The following is a 19,006-nucleotide window of genomic DNA, read 5'->3' as shown; positions in this document are numbered from 1 at the left end:
AGTTAGAAGGGGAATGGCAGTGTAGCATACAGCAGCTATAGCTGTACTTCCATAAGCAAGATGAAAATCTATTAAATCTACACAGACAAAAACAAACCTTTTCTTAAAAAAAAGTTTAAAGCTGTAAAACTTGCTTGCTTGTATACAGGGAAAATGCAGCCTGTGCTTTGCCCGCCCCATCCAGTATGATTAAGAAGTGTTTGCATTCACGTTTTTCTAAGACAAATCAGTTACGGCAACTGACTTTCTTATGCCTCTTGCTATCTGCTGTCCAGATGTTAACTTACAACGTACACTAATTCCTCTACCAGGAGGAGAGAGTAATCCATTGCCGCATGACTCTGAGGAAAACCATCCAAAGATTTCATTAGCTAATGGAACGTGGGCACAGTGCCTCGACTGCAGTGCCTTTCAGTGGTGTATTAGGCTTCTGGCTATTCATGTGCTTACTCTGATTGCAGGGAAAAGTCTGATTATTACGTAAGTGTGTTGCTTAACTTTCCCCTTGCCAAAAAGGAGGTATTTTAGATCCTAGTGCACTAATTCAACAATGTACTTCAGCATGTTCCTTAGGTTAAACACATGTTTCTTCCCAAGTCAGAGAATGTAATAAATTTAAGCACAAAGTGCTTTGCTAAACAGGGCCGAAGTCGATAACTTTTTGCACAGATTGGGTTTGGTACAGGTGACAATCATGCCGAATTTCCAAAAGACTTTAATCGCTGCAGCTGGTACATAAACTCTATTGCCAAATAGGAGTTCACCAGAGAGGTTCCTGGCTTGGCTCACTTGGGGAAGGTATTGGGTGGACTCATTCACTTTGGTGACACTTGAAGGCAAGGCTCCCTCTTAGCTTGTTTTCCTGGGTATTCATCCCGGAGATGAGTTGCAGGCATGTCGATGGATGGAGGGAGCATGTGGCTTCTTTTATGAAATACCAGTGATTTCCAGGATGGGATGCAGCTTTTCTGCCTCTGTCTGGGTCTTCCAGCTGGAGATGATAGTTGGTGTGCATCCATCCAACCATCGTCTCCAGCTGGGAGGCCCAGACAGAGGCAGAAAAGCTGCACCCCATCTTGCAACAACAAACATGCAACTCTGTTTAGAGAGAGATTGAGAAGAAGTGAATGCTTTAAAATGCTAATTTGGTAGACAAGAGCCCTGGGGATTAGCCATTTCCCCCACAAGTGTGATCCTGATTAATAATAGATGCTGTTTAAAGGGCTGCTGCTCGGTCACTGCAGATAAAATCCAAGTTTGGCTCACCTCTAGCCCCTCAGCAGGTTTTATAATGTCTAAATGCAATGGAAATATTTCTACGAATCATTGACTTTTGCATGAAAATGAATCCTTTAATATATTACATTTCGCTATGTTCTTCATAATCCACATATGTCAAGATTGGGCTAATTTATTTCCACGGTCAAGACTGACAAAAGTGTACAAAGAGTAAACCATGTAAAATGGTGATAAGTAGTTTCATAGGGAATACTAGTTTCACAATCCAAGGTGATGGTAGAAATGTAGGTATGGTCACTTTGTTCTTAATATACAACAAATATGGTTTTGAATGATAGGAGACCTGGAAAAATTAAACCATAAGTCAAAAATGCTATGTGTATGTATCCTGTCTTGAGTTTGGGGTTAGTGTATGTCCCTCTCTCTTGAGCTGTGTGAAATTTCTCTTCTCTGCAGAAGAGTGAAAACATTCTTAATTTTGAACACATCAAGTCTACCGTGGCCAAGAAAATGTAATGCCTGGATTTGGAAACTTATAAATTGTCTTCTGTGGGCCCCTTGTATTTTGTTTTAAGTGTGCCAAATCTTTTGTTAGCTTTCATGTGATTTCCTTATCTAGCTGTCTTTCTAAGCCAAAATTTTATACTAGAATTAGTAGCAGCCACTGCAGCTCCAGCTAACTTAGGTTAAACTGCTTGTGAAGAATTGTGTTATAACACAGGGAGTATAGTGTCACTTTACAACCAGGGAGCCTGGCATAAACTCTTTTTCTGTTGGATACGTAGGTAGGTTTCATTTGGGGTCTTTCAAAGAAAGCTGACCTACCAAGGTCATTGTGTTTGCCATTTCTGACCGTTTAAATTGATTCAGAGCCTAAAATGAAAAGCCAGATTCTGCTGATAAATTATCCACTAATGTTCCTATTGTGAGGAGTTGTATTTGTGCCACCTATTACACTGAGCTGAGAAAATTCCTACTGAGTTTTTATTTGTGTTGTCTCAAATAGTTAATACGACTCCTGATTAATATTTCTGAGGCTCTTAGGTAATGCATTTAATTTTTTTACATGTACTTTTGCCAGTCTGTACAGGTCTCCAGCGGGCAGTTGTTCTAAGCAGACTTAGTCAGTTCATGATTTTCCATTGAGCAGTTAACTCATTTATATTGCATTTAAGACCTATCAGGAAGGAAATTTTTTAAATGAACTAATGTTGCACAAACCAAAAAGTTAGTCTGCACAACATATTCCATTTCTATCCAACGCAGTCAGAGTAAAGCTCTGGTTGTTGCTGCCAATCACGCTAATGATTTCCCTTTGTGTGTGCTTTTCTCTCCATTAGAAAGAGAAAAGGTGATGAAATGGATGGAAATGTGATCTCAAAAAAGAAACAAAAAAAAGAAAAAGAGAAAGAATCCAAGCAGGAGAAGCTATTGAAGGTTTGTTGTTTGTGCTACCCCAAACTTCTAAAACTTTCTTTCTTAAAGGGCATTAAATGCTGTTGAAGTTATGCTGGGTTGACAACCATGACACGTAGAGTTCTATTTATTCACTGCTATAGGATCTAGAGTCTTATTTATTCACACAAGTACAGTGTGAGCTGCAGCAATGTAAGCTTCCTCATGCTTCCTTGTTAGTGTGCTTCATTGTAACATGGTACAGTGGTGAGAGTTCACTGTACAAACCCATTTAGATCTTGGACCCTGAAAGATGTAAAAGACACTTGTGCTGTGGAGCCCTTTTTGCTCCTGTTAGGAACTGAGTTGAGAACAAGACATTCGATACAGGTCACCAATAGGGTATTGGATGGTAATTGCTTTAGGTCAGTGGTCCCCAACCATTTGAAGCTGCCGGGCGTCAGGGGGCATGGCCGTTCGCCTGCCAGGCGCCAGAGGGTGGGGACACTCGCGCACCCGGGGGCGGGGCCGTGCATACGCCACACCCCCATGAGTCACGTGCCTGGGGCCAGCAACCCTATGCGCTGCATGGCCACAGGCGGGACCGCCCATTCACAGCAAGCCTGGGGCCAGCGTCCTCCAGAGCCACACGCCCAGGACTGGCACCCCCCCCCCCATAGCCGCACGCACAAAGCCGGCACACGCCTTCTCTCCCCCTCCCCCCCCATAGCTGGTTGCCTGGGGGCAGGGAGGCTAATTTGCTGTGCTCCTGGGGCCGGCGCCCTCCATAGCCGCGCGCCTGGGGCGCAGGCGACTAATTTGCCGCGCTCCCGGGGCCGGCGCCCCCATAGCCATGCTCCCGGGGGCAGGGTGGCCAATTCACCGCATGCCCGGGGACCAGAGCGCCCAATTCGCCGCTTGCCCGGGGCCGGAGCTCCCCGTGCTCTATGTGCCTGGGGCCGGCTCCGGCACCGCGCATGCGCCATGCACCCGGGGCGGGGCCAGCCCTGGGCACTTGGCGGGCGCATACAAATGCCCCCGCAGGTGCCATGGCGCCCGCGAGCACCGTGCTGGGGACCACTGCTTTAGGTCCTTGCTGTTGCATTAATTGAGATGGAGTATGTGAGCCTAAAGAGTCAATGGTGTTAACGTGACTCTGGCATTGTCCAACCATATACAGTGTTAAACAGGTTTCACATTTTGCTTTGTAGAGACTTTAGCCTGCTCGTTACTGCAACTGACATCCTAAACATCTTTTAAATTCTTTATTAAAGAGACAGAAAAGGAGAAACAACTAAACCTCTAAAATGTGAAATACTAAATAAGGTTTTCATTTGAACAATATTTATTCCCTTTTCCTCCAGCTGGGTTTTTAAAATTACTCCTTCCATCCCCCAATTTGACAATCTCTTAGATAGTATTAAAGAGAGTAATAGAGTCCTTTTGAGGGAGAGAGAAGTTAGTGGACATGGACGTGGGCTGGAGCTGCTGCTGTTGAAGTTTCCTAGAAAAATACAAATGAGGGAAGAGAGAAGTACGGCTTGTCTCTGTGGTGCTGGCTTTCACTTGCAGCCTCTCTCCTGGAAAAACACAGACACCGCGCACAGTCTCATCAGTCATGCCGAAACCTGACAAAGGTGTTCCAGCATCTGGCAAACTCTTTGCGAGTGTTCTTTAGTTGCTGCTTTCTGGTGTGTCGAAAGCCTGACAGAAGTCTGCTACTTCAGGATGGCTCTTCTTGGAAAAGGATTGCAAATATCCAAGCTGCTGGGTTTTTCTCAACAGGAGCAGACAGAGCTGATTTGGAGCATCAAAGATGAGCTGAAGAAAGTCTGTTCCACTAACGACCTGAAAGAGCTGCTGATAGCCAACAAACAAGAAGTGCCTTCTGGGGAATCTGCTGTGAGTTGGAGTTTTATTTCCTTTAGGAATGCTGGTGTGTGTGTGTGTGTGTGTGTGTGTGTGTGTGTGTGTGTGTGTGTGTGTGTGTGTGTGTGAGTTGGAGTTTTATTTCCTTTAGGAATGCTGCTGTGTGTGTGTGTGTGTGTGTGTGTGTGTGTGTGTGTGTGTGTGTGTGTGTGAGAGTTGGAGTTTTATTTCCTTTAGGAATGCTGCTGTGTGTGTGTGTGTGTGTGTCTGACTGACTGACTGACTGACTGACTTGGCCAGGAGGTTCATTCACAGTGACCGTTGGTAATGAGATCTGAAGGGAAAACCTATTATAAAATCTCAAGAACAGAAAAATCTGTTGAATTGCAAAACTTAATTCCTTTTGTCAGAGTTCCACTTCAGCACACAGGCCTGTGAATGGGGGAGGAAATTGCCTTTGTGATCTGCATTGGAAGGTGTGACTCATCCCTGCCTTGGAATGTTTACCTTTCCTAAACAGTGCTAAAGCCTCAAGGGTGGGGGTGGGGAAGACCAAAGGTGGGTTGAGCACAGTTGCTCTCCAGGATTAAAATGGTCAAGGACCATTTTCCATTGGAGAAAATTATTATTATGGACTGTGTATTGACAGCTGATTACTGTGTGATCAAATGTAACACCCATCTTCCAGCAACATTATTAATTTACTCTAAGTGGAAATGTGCTTAGCACTTTACATTTTCTCAAACACAGTGCAGAAGCCTTGCCGTAAGGAGATGACAGCCCAAAGGCACAAGGGGGTGCTCGTGCAGGGACATGCTAATTTAGTGGCATGAGATGAAGGCTTTGTGGGACAAGTACTTTTGAAGAATGTCTTTTTATCCATAAGCTTCAGAGGGGTAGCCAGGTTAGTCTGTAACAGGGAAAACTTAAAAAGCAACAAATAGTCTAGTAGCACCTTAAAGACTAACAAAACATGTAGATGGTATCATGAGCTTCCGTGGGCACAACCTACTTCTTCAGATGTCACAGATACCATCTACATGTTTTGTTAATTTTAATCAGTGACATCTGAAGAAGTAGGTTGTGCCCACTGAAACTCATGATACCATCTACATGTTTTGTTAGTCTTTAAGGTGCTCCTAAACTATTTGTTTTTGGTTTTTTTATTCCATAAACTAGTTAGTCAGCAAGAAGCACAGTTTGTCTTTAGGTAAGGGTGTTCAGTTGTGTGCAAGATAGATGAATTCTCTGACACAGTGCCTCTTGAGCTTGCGGTGTGTGCGCATCCACAGTTATCCTGGGATGACCTGTTTGCTTCTCTGTTGCTTTAGATCTTGGACCGAGTAGCAGATGGGATGGCATTTGGAGCTCTGCTTCCCTGTGAAGAGTGCAAGGGACAGTTTGTGTTCAAGAGTGATGCATACTACTGCACAGGGGACATCACTGCTTGGACTAAATGTGTTGCCAAAACGCAGATCCCCAACAGGAAGGAATGGATAATCCCAAAGGTAGGTGCAGCAGACTTGACAATCTGAAACTCGACCTTTTAGTTTGTAAAATACTCTTGCGCACATGCAGGGGAAGCACAGAGGTTAATGCCTCTACACCTTGATATTAAAGGGCGGGACATACTGTAACTTCTGTGCTGCTCTGCCTCTGGGAATGGGAAGAGCTGCTCATAGCTAATGCATAGGGGAGATGATTACACAGTAGCACTGGGTTGGAGAGATGATTTTTTTTCCGATTCCTTGCTGTTTCCTCTGCTTTTCCTCTGAATTGGGGAAAAAAAACATTTTCAAAGACAGTGCTTGTGACTTTTAATAACCAGTGTCTTGACCAGGCCTTTAAAAAAAATTACAAATATAGGTATGTCTTCACTTATAAAAATTGTCTTTACTGGTGACCAGCAGCAGAAACGTGAAATGTTCATGAAATAGCAATTGAAGAAATTGAGGGTTTTTTTTTTTCTCCACTTTCTGTTTTAAACGGAGCAAATGTGTCTCAGGGATTAGGTTCTTGTATAACAGGGAACAGTGTTCTCTCATAGTGAGAGCAAGATGGGGGAGTTCTAGGACTCCTAATTCTGTTCCTGGCTTCCACTAAATTGCTGTTTTCACCTTGAGCAAGTCACTTAAGTTTTCTGTGCCTTAGTCTCCCAGTCAGTAAAATGGGATAGTTATCTACCTTGCATGGGATGATGTGTCTTATGCAGTAAAATAATTGTGAACTACTTTGAGATCCATATAAGAATCTTTCAGGAGTAAATGCCAAGATTTGCCCAATACTGAATTTAGTCTTTTAACTTTGTTACATTATTAGTATATTTTAGTCTTTTTATGCTGCTACCCCATAGGAATTCCGGGAAATCTCCTATCTGAAGAAATTTAAGTGTAAAAAGCAGGACCGAGCATTCCCTCCAGAGGCTGTGGCGGGGAACACTGCACTTCCAGCAACAGCTTCTGCTCCTTTGACAGAGAAAGCATCTGTGCCATCAGGTAAATGACTGGCTAAGCAGTGTTCAGAGCAAGGAGAGACTGGTTTGAATGGGGATATGTCTCTCCAGTTGTTGGAGCCAAATAACACATACTTTGTACTTTCCCTAGTTGGCAGTGGGGGGCGGGGAGTTGGCAGATGTCAGTGCTGCCTTAAGGTTTTGCTCCCAGCACTCCACTGGCAAGGAGGCATTGAGCGGTCTTTTGAGAAGCCTTTGTATCAGTGTGTGTACTGCTCACCCAGCCTGTTTGGCAGAGTTCCTTCCTCTTGCTCTGCTCAGTGACTTGTCTGTTATACCTCACTTTAGGAGGGGGAGCATGGCTAGCCAATGACATGGTGTCCCTGAAGTGCTGTACAATATACCGTACCTATCCTTCTCTCCAACATTGGGCTGAATTGCCGAGGTGAGAAGCAGAGGTCACATCTTCTGTTCCCCACCCTCCATATGGATAGATCCCAGCTGCAGACTGTGGGCAAATGCATTTGAGATCTAAGTTATGCTTCGACAAGTCCCCAGGGATCCTCTTACTCTACCGCGTTTATAACTGTTTTTGCAGAGCTCATCCAAATTCTTGAGCAGTGAGACAAGTTCAAAGGAAACATTTCATGAAGATGGTTCCTTGCTTGATTTTTGTGAGGAGCATCCATAGACCAGAGTCACATGTTCCATGTCCAACATTAAACTAGCTTGTTTGAAATCATTCATTTGCGCGTGGCTTATCAGTCATTGGCTTCTCTCATCTAACGGTTATTTCTTCTGCCCTCTGGATCCAGATTCCTCCAACATTCTCCCACTGACAGTAGCAAACCAATGTTGTATCCTTTAGTGGGAGATGACCTGCCTATCCGTAGGAGATGCTCAGACTTATTCAGCCCTCAGCACTTGTAATAGTCTTTAGTGTTCTGGTGGTACCTTTCAGCCTTTGTGGTTGTCTAGAAAGTAAAAACTATACCTGGTACGTTGGATCTATAACGGGATAGCACCCCAGTTGTGTTACCACTTAGCTCTGTAACCACTCAGGATCATATCTGTTCCACACTCTGGTCCCTTTGTGCAAGTAAGACCAACATATCTTATAACATGTTGGAAACAGTATCTTGTATTTATAAGACATCCCTAATTCCTCCAAAACCAGGTTTTTTCAATGAAGGAGGTGCCCTTTGTGTCTTAAACGGCACCTTTTCGTTTCTTTTAGGTCCTCCCTTCACTGTATATGCAAAAGGGGAGCAGTGCTAGCACTTTCTAGCCAACAGTGTACAAGCAGTGTCTGTAGGAAAGTGCCAGTATAGTTGTGTCCTCAGTATAAAACCCTTTTCATTTCTTCACCTCTGTCCCCAGAAAACCTGCTGTACATTAAGGAGATTAAGAGGCGAGTAATTGGCTAATCGTGTAGTTGATACAATTTGTATTGACTACACGATTAGTCGATAAGGGAAGGCACTCAGTCCCGGCTGGTGCTGGGTCCAGGAACTACCCTCTCTGTGGCTCTGCCATTGAAATGCAGTAAGAGCCAGGTAAGAGGCAGGCTGTCTGTTTACTACATTTAAAATGCAGAGCCACAGTGGGGGTAGGTCACAGACCCAGTGCGAGCTGGGACTGAGCCGGGCTTGCTCAGTCCTGGCTCATGCCAGGTCCAGCAGCCCTTGTCTGCGGGAGGTCCCTGATAGAGGCAGCAGCCAGGGGCGTGGGGTGTGGTAGGCAACACCACAGAGACAGTGCTGGGGAGGCCGGCTTTTAAGCTGGCTCCCCCCAGCACCAGCTCGTGCTCCCTCCCTGCCCCCCTGGCTGCTTCTGATACAGAGGCAGCAAGGGGGGGAAATGCAAGTCGTTGACTACTCAGCTACTCGCCTACATCCCTACTGTACAGTGGGGGTATGCTGGCTTCTGTTTTCTCTGTACTGGGGAGGATGAATTATTGTTCCAGTTGCTCAAAGATGTGTCAGGGTCTGTGGGTTTAGGGGGTGTATCTTGCTTTTGTATCATCCATGCTCCCAGAAGGCTCGATGCTCTTTATTTACTTGATGTTTTTATTTCTGAACAACTAGATAAACCGTTATCGGGCATGAAGATTTTGACCCTTGGAAAATTATCCAGGAACAAAGAAGAAGTGAAGGCAATAATTGAGGGCCTGGGTGGAAAGGTGACAGGAACAGCAAACAAGGCTACCCTGTGCATCAGCACACAAAGTAAGGAGATGTTATCAGCAACCTTAGGATTTGTTCGTTAGTAGTTGGCTGTAGTTAAATTTCTGTGTAAAGGCTGGAGGTGATATTCTGTTGAGCCATGTTTGAGTAGTGGGGGGCGTTTCACATTCATAGGAACGTGAATAAAAATATCTTTAGTAAGCAAGACTTTCTATAGCACTTTCTATTCTGAACGATCTAGTGTTTTCCTGACTCTGCGACAGGGATGATGTCAAGAATAGGTATATTTCCTGTTGGGGATTTTAAAGGGTTTTAAAGAGCTAAAGTGAGTTTTAATTGTAAGATGGCTTCTTTTGCGTAACTGGTAGTTGAGGTTGATCTAGGTATCTGCATGTCAAATGCAGGGTGGGTTGTAACTATTTAAAGCATTCATTCAAAGCCTCATTGTGTCTGTTTGTGTTAGGTCCTGCTCTCTCTGAAGTAAAACTTTTGTTGACTTTGAGGGTGTAGGATCAGGTTCTTATAGTGTGGGGGAGAAATGTCCTTTATAGACATGCAGTTGACTGGGAGGGTGCTGCAATTGCTGTCCTCGGAGCAGCTCCCATCAAGTCCCCTGACCCAGTGGGGAGGTGAGGCAGGGACTGAAATTCAGAAAGTCATTGTACAACAGGTAACTTTGATTTAACCTAGACTAGGCTGTTGGGATTTTTGTTTTGAGCAAGGTGCACCACATGCAAAATGTGGTGACACCTGCACATGCAAACTCTTCTTTAAAACATATTATAAAGCCCAGACCAGTAAAGCAGGGCAAGAATCCAAGCATCTCAGAAGGTTTATGTTCTGTGTTTGTCTCTAACATTTCCTCCATCTTCCCTGACGCTTATCCTCCTTGCAGAGGAAGTTGAGAAAATGACCAAGAAGATGGAAGAAGTGAAAGAAGCCAAAGTCCGAGTGGTCTCTGAAGAGTTCTTGCAGGATGTGAAATCCTCCAGCAAGGGCTTCCAGGAGCTCCTGTCTTTGCATGCAGTCTCCCCTTGGGGTGCAGAGGTGAAGCATGAGCATACAGAGATGTCCCTGGGAGGAAAGTCCAGCAGGCTCCCAAATATGAAGAGTGCTGGAAAGGTCAAGGAAGAACAAGGTAAAAAATACAATGACTCTTGTCTTCACAGGACTGTTTGTTACTGTGTGTTTAAGCATTGCTTTATCCTTCCATAGCATAGCTCAGTGGTGCTCACCTTTTTTCATTTGCAACCCCCAGAGCCAGGAAAAAATTTGTTGGGGGAAAAAAAAGGGTGGGGATTTTTGTTGAACAAAAAGAAAAAAAAAAAGCCAGGAACATTTTGTGGCAGCCCCTTTAATTTAAAGCGCTTATCCACTCCCCTACCACTCCTCCACCCCCGCCGCGTGTACGTCAGACACTGAGCCGGAAAAACAAAAATGCCAACCAGCCCAGGTCAAAGCGCTGCGACCCTCCAGGAAGACAGACGCAATCCCCTTGGGGGTAGTGACTCATGGGTTGCGCGCTGCTGGCATAGCTCTTGTGTGAGGGTCTGAGGGCTTGTGAGCTCCTCAGCACAGTGTAGGTGCCCTGGCAATGGTCCAAACTCCTGGCATGTTCCCAGATTGGGGTCTTATTCTTCAGTTAATGAAACCCCAAAGCCAGACCAGCCTCAGTGTCCAAACTCCCTCTCAAAGGGGCAGTTGGTAAGAGTTTCTTGCTGTCATACTGCCAGTCCCTCTTCTAGCTCGCTCTTGCCTTGGAGCGAGAGAGAGAGGGCCTGTTGTATTCCTTCGTTTGAGCTGGGGGGTTCTCCTTCAGTCTTATACACTGAGACATTCTTTTGGCATAAATCCATACAGCCCATTGGCTTCATACAGCCTCCCCATCTTACACCAGTAGAGAGGTTGGCTCTGTGTGTTACTCAGGGTCATATAGTGAGTGGCAGAACCAATGTTTCCTATTTTCTTTGTCCCATGCTGTTCTAGACACTCAAAATATAGTGACTCGCAACAAAATAAATCTGTGAATGCTAGTGACAATCCCCATCTGAGCAATAGACAAGCTCAGGTACAAACCACAGGCTTTTGTATGGGGTCCAAGATAGGTAGGTAAGTTCCAGGTAAATAAATTAAACTTCAGAAGTAATTACACTGAGTTCAGCCTTGAGAATTATCATAATTCTACCTCATGTGCAAAAGTTATACACGCACATTGTAGTGACTTTCTAACATTGTTGTAGAAGCATTTTATACAGGTGGAACCTGTTACTGTAAATCCAGATGGGATGAAAACTACACATGTCTCTTAAAGAATTTGAGCATTGATTGAAGAGGAATTCCTCAGATAATGCCTGCTTTATTAGACCAGAACTCTAAGGTCTTCCCATCTCTTTCTTCAGGAACTAGCAAGTCTGAAAAGAAAATGAAGTTAACGGTTAAAGGAGGAGCAGCAGTGGACCCTGATTCAGGTATGTGTTGTCTCCCACCATCCTAGACAGAGTCTCAATTTGAGTCTGTGCATTCGCATTGCATTTTCTGTCAGTACCCAGCCCTAGCCGTGGAAACTGATGAGCCAGCCAGCTGACCAAAATCTGTGTGTTAAATTCTCCCCTGAAAAAGAAGCATGATGACCGAAACCTGAGACGTGAGTGCTTTTGGTTTCCATTGAGGCACCTAGGAGTTGTGGATTCTCAGCATCTTTTGGGCTGCCTGTCCCATAGAAGAAACATTTGTTGGGTGAAATGTTAAGTGCTGGTGGTCGTCATCCTGCATATGCAGAGAAATTACAAGGGCAATTCCATTGTCTTTATGCATAAGAACAGTAATACTGGGTCAGACCAAAGGTCATCTAACTTCGTTTCCTGTCTTCCAACAGTGGTCAATGCTCGGTGCTTCAGGGTATGTCTACGCATCAATGTTAATTCGAAATAACAGCTGTTATTTCGAATTAACTTTCCTAACATCTACACAGCCAAACGGCTATTTCGAAATAGTGGGCCACTTATTTCAAGTTTGGTAAACCTCATTCTACGAGGAGTAAAGCCAAACTCGAAATAGCTAATTCGAAATAAGCACTGTGTGTAGACACTTATTCCGAAATAGGGGGCCTCCAGCCCTTCCCAGTTTCCCCTAGTGGCCACTCTGGGCCAAACCCGGAAAACTTCTCTCCTCTCCCCCAGCTCCAGAGCCCTTAAAAAGGTAGACTCTGGCCACAGTGCATGTGCCAGAGCCAGACCTGCCAGCAGTTGCTGCCCCTCACCCAGTGGCCACAGAATGCACCGGGCAGCCAGTGCCAGCCAGCTGTCCCTCGCCCAGTCCCCCAGCTCCCAGGAGCCAGCCAGGGGCTATAGACGGCGGGTACCCTCCTGGACTAGTGCAGAGATCATGGACCTCCTTGAGGTTTGGGGGGAAGCCTCCAATGTCGATAATCTCCGCACTAGACGGAGGAACGCCACTGTGTATGGCCGCATAGCTGCCACCATGGCCACCAAAGGCCACATGTGCACCCAAGAGCAGGTGCGCATGAAGATTAAGGAGCTGTGGCAGGCGTACGCCAAGGCTACTTGGGGCAGCTCCTTAACAGGGGCAGACACCTGCTCCTATTTCAACGCCCTGGACCTCATCATCAACGCACAGGATAGTCCGTGCCACCGCGGAGGGCAGCAGTCTGGAAGCGGAAGGCCCTGACCAGGGCGTGGAGGAGGAGCTGCCACGGAGGGTGCCATGCCAACAGGACCCCCCCCCCGAGCTGTCCCAGCAGCAGTCAACAGGATTGTCTGGGAAAGCCACACCATGTGAGTGCCATCACTGTCCCTTTCTGGGGAGGAGGAGACCAGGGACTGTATGCGTGGGCGTTGCTTACCATGGATCATGCAGCAACCAGTGCATGTGTAAGCATGTGCGGTATCACCCCTGGGCAGGTGGCTCCAGCTGCCTGCCACATGGGGTCTGTGGCCTGATAACCACACGCATGTGTGAAGAGACATGACATGCTCCTGACTCCGGGGCGGGACACAGCAGGATGCCCTCCCTTCACAAGCCCCTTCTACACAGAGGCAATAGACATCTCCCCTCCCCCAACCTTGGCCGCACTATACACAGCACAGGGGCATGGGTGCGGTCTCGGGGCAGATCCCACTCCTGAGAATAGCCGGACATTCCAACCATGGCCTCTGTGCAAGCACATTGGCTGTGATGGTGCAGGCCACGATCATCCTCACTTTGCAGAGGGGGGCTGGGCTTCACCCACTGTGTCCCCAAGGAGAACTGACCACTTCTTTTGTTTCTCCACAGCTGTACCAACTGTGCATGCAGGTGCACCACTCCGCTCGGGACATCCTCCTGCACCTGAGGGCTCAGCAGGTCCACCCAAACACTGCTAGGGTACCACAAGCAGCACCTGGGGGCCCTGCAAGCCCAGACCCGCATCATGGAGCATCAGGCACAGGAAGAACGGGAGTTCTGGCGGGAGCTGCTTGCCCAGGGTCATGTCATCTGTGAACACCTGCAGATCTTGATGCAGAGTGTGCTGCCTTGTGCTGCTTCCCCAGCTACCACTCCTTCTCCCCCTCCTGCCTCTCCCTCCTCAACTTTTCCACACCTTCCTCCCCACCCTGAGCTTCCCCTCCCCCTTCTTCCCCTTGCTTCCCCCTTCCAGCTCCCTCCTCCCAGATTTCCTCCTCCCCTCTCCCACCCTCTCTTCCCCTCTCCTGCCTCCTTTCCCCAGTCTCCCCAGAGTTTCATCACTCCGCCCCCCCAGTTTTGTTAAATAAAGAGAGTTTATATTTTTGAAAATACGTATATTTTATTTGCTATTAGGAAGTGGGGCTAGGGAGGGGTAAGTGGAAGGACGCAAGGGAGGAATGAGGCACAAGCCCCCAGTGGGGCAGACTAGGGAGGCTTTGAGTGCTCCTCAGGGTGGACGCTCTCCCACAGGGCCTCCTGGATACTGACAGCCCCCCGATGGACCTCCCGGATGGCAGCCTGCAGCAAGTGCAGCCAGGCTGATAGCAACATGTCCACGAGATGCACCAGAGTGCCCAGGGGCAGCTCTGTCTCCATGTTACAGTGCTATGGTGTCCCGAATGAGGGCAACCAGAGCACTCCGAGACACAAGTGCTTTGCTTTCCCTCATCGAGGCAGGCAAGCAAGCAGGGACACCTGAGAATTGGCTGCCGGGGGTGGGAGGGCGAGGAGGGGTGTTCCTTTAAGCACAGGCCTCAGATAGCCTCAGGCAACAGCCACATACAGACACTCCTGACCTGATGCCCTGCCTGACCTGGTTCTGGCAGGCCTTAAATCCAAATCAGTGTCCACTCAGTGTAGACGCGGTATTTCAAAATAGAAAAAGGCTATTTTGAAATGCATTTTGTGTGTAGAAGCGTTATTTTGAAATAACTTATTTTGAATTAACTATTTCAAAATAAGATAATTTGAAATAACACTGTAGTGTAGACATAACCTCAGAGGGAGAGCAGAAGGAGTAGTCATCAAGTGATCTGTCGCCCATTCCCACCTTCTGGCAAACAGAGGCTCGGGATCCTGTTGTACCTCCCCATTTATGAAAATTGGCTTATGAATATGCATAACTCAAAGATGCTTTATGCAAAGTACATCACATGACATACATTCTAAAAGATGTCGTCCACTGTATCTGTGTATCCTATTTATATTAATGTATTTATCTTTTTTATGAAGTTATGAATATTAAGTGGGAACCTGTTTTATTAGTCCAGGTATTCTATTAAAAGCATTAGTGATACTTTATTAACTTAATGGCTGGGTGATCAGATCAACAGCCTGTGAATGGATTTGTTTTTCCTGTAAGTCCAAACTGTGGTTAGTCCTACAAAGACAGGTGACCATGCCACCTGATGCTGGAACCCATTTTGGATCTGGTACTTTTATTTGTTGTAAATCTGCTGCCCGTTAATTTCATTTGGTGACCCTTAGTTCTTATGTTATGAGAAGGAATAACATTTCCTTACTTACTTTCTCCACACCAGTCATGATTTTATAGATCTCTGTCATATCCCCGCTCTTAGTCGTCTCTTTACCAAGCTGAAGAGTCCCAATTTATCAATCTTTCCTCATATGGCAGCCGCTCCATACCCCTTATAATTTTTTGCCCTTTTCTGAACCTTTTCCAATTACAATAAAAAAAATTTTGAGCTGGGGCGACCACATCTATACCTGGAATTCAAGATGTGGGCATACCATGGATTTATATAGAGGCAGTGTGTTATTTTCTGTTTTATTATCTATCCCTTTCTTAATGATTCCCAATATTGTTTGCTTTTTTGACTTCTGCTGCACATTGAGAAGATCTTTTCAGAGAACTATCCACAGTGATTCCAAGAGATTGTAATAGCTAGTTTAAATTCAATTATTGTATATATGTAGTTGGGATTATGTTTTCCAATGTGCATTACTTTGTATTTAACGACACTGAATTTCATCTGCCATTTTGTTGGACTCCAGTTTTGTGCCCATGTGTATCTTAACATCTCTTGGTTGAGTCTGCGTACACAAAATTAGTCTGAATAAGGAAAGGAGATACAAAATCACTATTTCACTCTGGCTCTAATTCACTAACTCTCTTCATAGGTTTGGAGGACTCTGCTCATGTCTTTGAAAAGAGTGGTAAAATCTTCAGTGCTACACTTGGCCTGGTAGATATCATCAAAGGAACCAATTCCTATTACAAACTGCAGCTACTGGAGGATGACAGAGAAATCAGGTGGGTTTTATTTCCTATGGAAGTACGGGGTGGGGGAGATGGGTTAGAGAACGATTTTTACAAATGCCAAATATAAATAGAAATCTCTTGATGACTTTTTAAAAATTTCTGTGAAGTTTGGTTTTTTTCAATGTGGAAAAGTTCCTTTTTAGTTCTGGAAACACAAACCTAACAGCACCACATCACAATGTGTGTGAGAACATGAAAGTGAAACTGACCAAACTAGTTTCATTTTTGCCAAATAGTGAGATGAAGAAACTAAACCTACACATGCAAGAAATTAGGAATTGATAAGCACCGAAGCAAATCTGGTTTGTGCTTAATTCCACTGATAATGAAAACATCCCAGACTGAGCAGTTGGGAGTTTTTTAGATATAGAATGGTGTACCATGACCCAAGTGTGCCCATTTTAATTTTGGGAACTATTTATGAAGAGGCGTGCAGGATGCATTTTTCCTCTAACTCCTGTTTGGCATGAGCTGACTGCAAAAACTTCTGGATGCCAGCTCAGTTTCAGATTGCTCCACATCTGTGTAAACATGTAGGAATCAGTACACTGAGGCTTCACAAAATGCATTGAAAAGAGCCAGGAAGCATCATGTCCAATTTCAGCCAAGCATACATCAGAAGAGGGCCTTAGGGAAAAGTGATTCTTTACTAGCAGGGAGCTTACAATAACCAATGTAAGCTAATGTCTGCATATAAGCAGCCTGTTTCAGCTGTAGGTGATGTGTATTTTCAATTGCTCTCTACTTGGACTCTTGTTATCAGGTCTCATATCTGGATTTGTGATTGATATATGACAAAATTTCAGGGCTGGTATTCAGTACTGACAGATCAAAAAAGTTTATTAATTGTATCTCTACAAATCATGCAAATACAGGCAGTCCCCGAGTTACGCGGATCCGACTTATGTCGGATCCGCAGTTACGAACGGGGTTTTTCTCCTCCGGGGCGAGAAAAGCTGCTCCACGTTTCCCTGGTCTGCTGGGGGTGGAAGCCTCCCCCAGCAGACCAGGGAGACGCGGAGCAAAGCCACGGAGGACCCGGGCGGCGGGACTGCGGTGCGTCTCGGTCCGCCGCCCACATCTCCCTGGTCTGCTGGGGGGGGGGGGGGAGGGGGGCGCAGCTAGTGTCCCCCTCCCGCCCCCCCCCCCCCCAGCAAACCAGGCTTTTCTCCAGACGCCTGTGGTAGAGCAGCTGGGGCGCTGCCGGTTGGTCCCGCAGCGCCGCTCTGGGTGCTGCTGGGTTGGTCCGAGGAGCGGCGCTACTGGAGCAACCCAGCAGCACCCCAGCTGCTCTGCCCCAGGCATCCCCAAGTCAGCCACTGCTGAAACTGACCAGCGCTGACTACAGGAAGCCCGAGGCAGAGTTGCTCTGCCCCGGGCTTCCTGGAATCAGCCGCTGATCAGTTTCAGCAGCGGCTGAATTAGGGACGCCTGGGGTTCTTAAGTTGAATCTGTATGTAAGTCGGAACTGGTGTCCAGATTCAGCCTGTTGAAACTGATCAGCGGCTGATTCCAGGAAGCCTGGGGCAGAGCAACTCTGCCTCGGGCTTCCTGTAGTCAGCCACTGGTCAGTTTCAGCAGCAGCTGAATCTGGACGCCAGTTCCGACTTACATACAGATTCAACTTAACAAACCTATAGTCCCTATCTTGTACGTAACCCGGGGACTGCCTGTACAACAAAATGGTGCCAGTACCTCAGCTGGAGTTGTAAATTATTGTATTTTGACAGTTTCTCACTCTTTAGATTTAGACTAGAATCTGGAGTCTTGTCTGATTTGTGAGAAGTTTAAATGTGTGTATGCTTAACAAGGTTTTCATAGTGTCTGCTTTCAAAATGTATGACCACAGTAAGTTGAAACTTGCATTGTTCTATTCAGTTTCTATATTACACAAAGCAAAAATTAGCCACAGCAGTGACTGGATATAGGCAGTGTAGTAGTAGCGCTAACACACATGGGAACTGTGGGCTTCCCACCCACTCCTTTCATTCTGAATTGCTGCTTTGACTATTAAATCTCCTTGTTTCTCTCCTTTTGTGTGTCAAGACACTTTGGATTCTTTGTCTTTGTGGTCACAAGAGTTGAGGCTGTCTCTTACTTCTCTCTCTCCCCCTGGCTCCCAGGAGCTATCAGAATCTCTTTGAATAACTGTCTCCTTTGGCTTCATTATAGGCCAGCTCATCCTCGATGTAGGCAGATACAGTTGCTCTCTCAAATGGAATTTGAACCCGCTTACAGTGCTGTTGCTTATGGCAAACACTTAATGACTAGCCAATTAGCCCGTCATAAAACAGGATTTTCCGATAAGAGGTTCACATTTGTAGTGAGCAAAAGTTGTTATATAGTTTAGCTTTTGAGTATCCACAGTGAAGAAAGGTTAGTTTTAATTCAGCTTCCATAAGTACGGCCCTACCAAATTCATGGCCACGAAAAACATATATAGCTCGTGAAATCAGATCTCCCCCACATGAAATCTAGTTACTGTACAGGAGGAAAAGGAGCAGGGCGGGAGGTGCTGCGGTCTCCTGTTGCATATCCGACTCCAGCTGCTAATCCCAGCAAGGCTGGGGAGGACAGAACTTCTTCCCTTGTTGTATGGCTGCTGTTAAGGGGAGATCATACCTGCCTCTAGGTATCTGCCCCAGCTGCAGGAAGCTCGGTGGCTGCACTGCCTTCAGAGCCTGGATCCGAAGGCAGCACAGATGTCAGGGTGGCAATCCTGCAAACCCCCTACAACCACTTTATGTGAACCCCCTTTTCGGTCAAGACTGCATGGTTACAACACCATGAAATTTCAGATGAAAACATGAAATTGACTATTTTTAAAATCCTGTAACCCTTAAATTGACCAAAATAATCCATGAATTTAGCAGGGCACTAGCCATAGGTCAAGTGCCAACATCCCAGCCACACCAGCGGTACATTTGTTGGCATCTCCCGAGATTGCAAAGGGTTACCTGGCTCTTTGCCATACGGCTTCTCTGTACACAGAAGTGGCCCTGTTTTAACTCTTCTGGTATATCTAAAGCAGCACCCTCATAATATGAACACTGTTACACTGGTACTAAACTTCCTTTGTAATATAATCCTGTATTACTTTCATAGTCATCCCCAAGT

At 46.0% G+C, this 19,006-nt stretch overlaps 1 protein-coding gene across 1 annotated transcript in view; it reads left to right on the top strand.

Moving 5' to 3' along the window:
* Positions 1-19,006, top strand: part of PARP1 (poly(ADP-ribose) polymerase 1) — a 60,602-nt gene that overhangs the window by 19,168 nt on the left and 22,428 nt on the right. The window contains exons 5-12 of the mRNA XM_075925305.2: positions 2,580-2,676; positions 4,420-4,536; positions 5,835-6,011; positions 6,857-6,998; positions 9,043-9,183; positions 10,037-10,279; positions 11,541-11,609; positions 15,748-15,880. Of these exons, the coding sequence (XP_075781420.2) occupies positions 2,580-2,676; positions 4,420-4,536; positions 5,835-6,011; positions 6,857-6,998; positions 9,043-9,183; positions 10,037-10,279; positions 11,541-11,609; positions 15,748-15,880 (1,119 nt within the window). The remainder of the gene's footprint in view (positions 1-2,579; positions 2,677-4,419; positions 4,537-5,834; positions 6,012-6,856; positions 6,999-9,042; positions 9,184-10,036; positions 10,280-11,540; positions 11,610-15,747; positions 15,881-19,006) is intronic.

The sequence above is a fragment of the Pelodiscus sinensis genome, chromosome 3, assembly GCF_052426305.1.
Source record: "Pelodiscus sinensis isolate ZL-2025 chromosome 3, ASM5242630v1, whole genome shotgun sequence".
NCBI lineage: Eukaryota > Metazoa > Chordata > Testudines > Trionychidae > Pelodiscus > Pelodiscus sinensis.
This window is presented reverse-complemented; position numbering and strand designations above follow the sequence as displayed.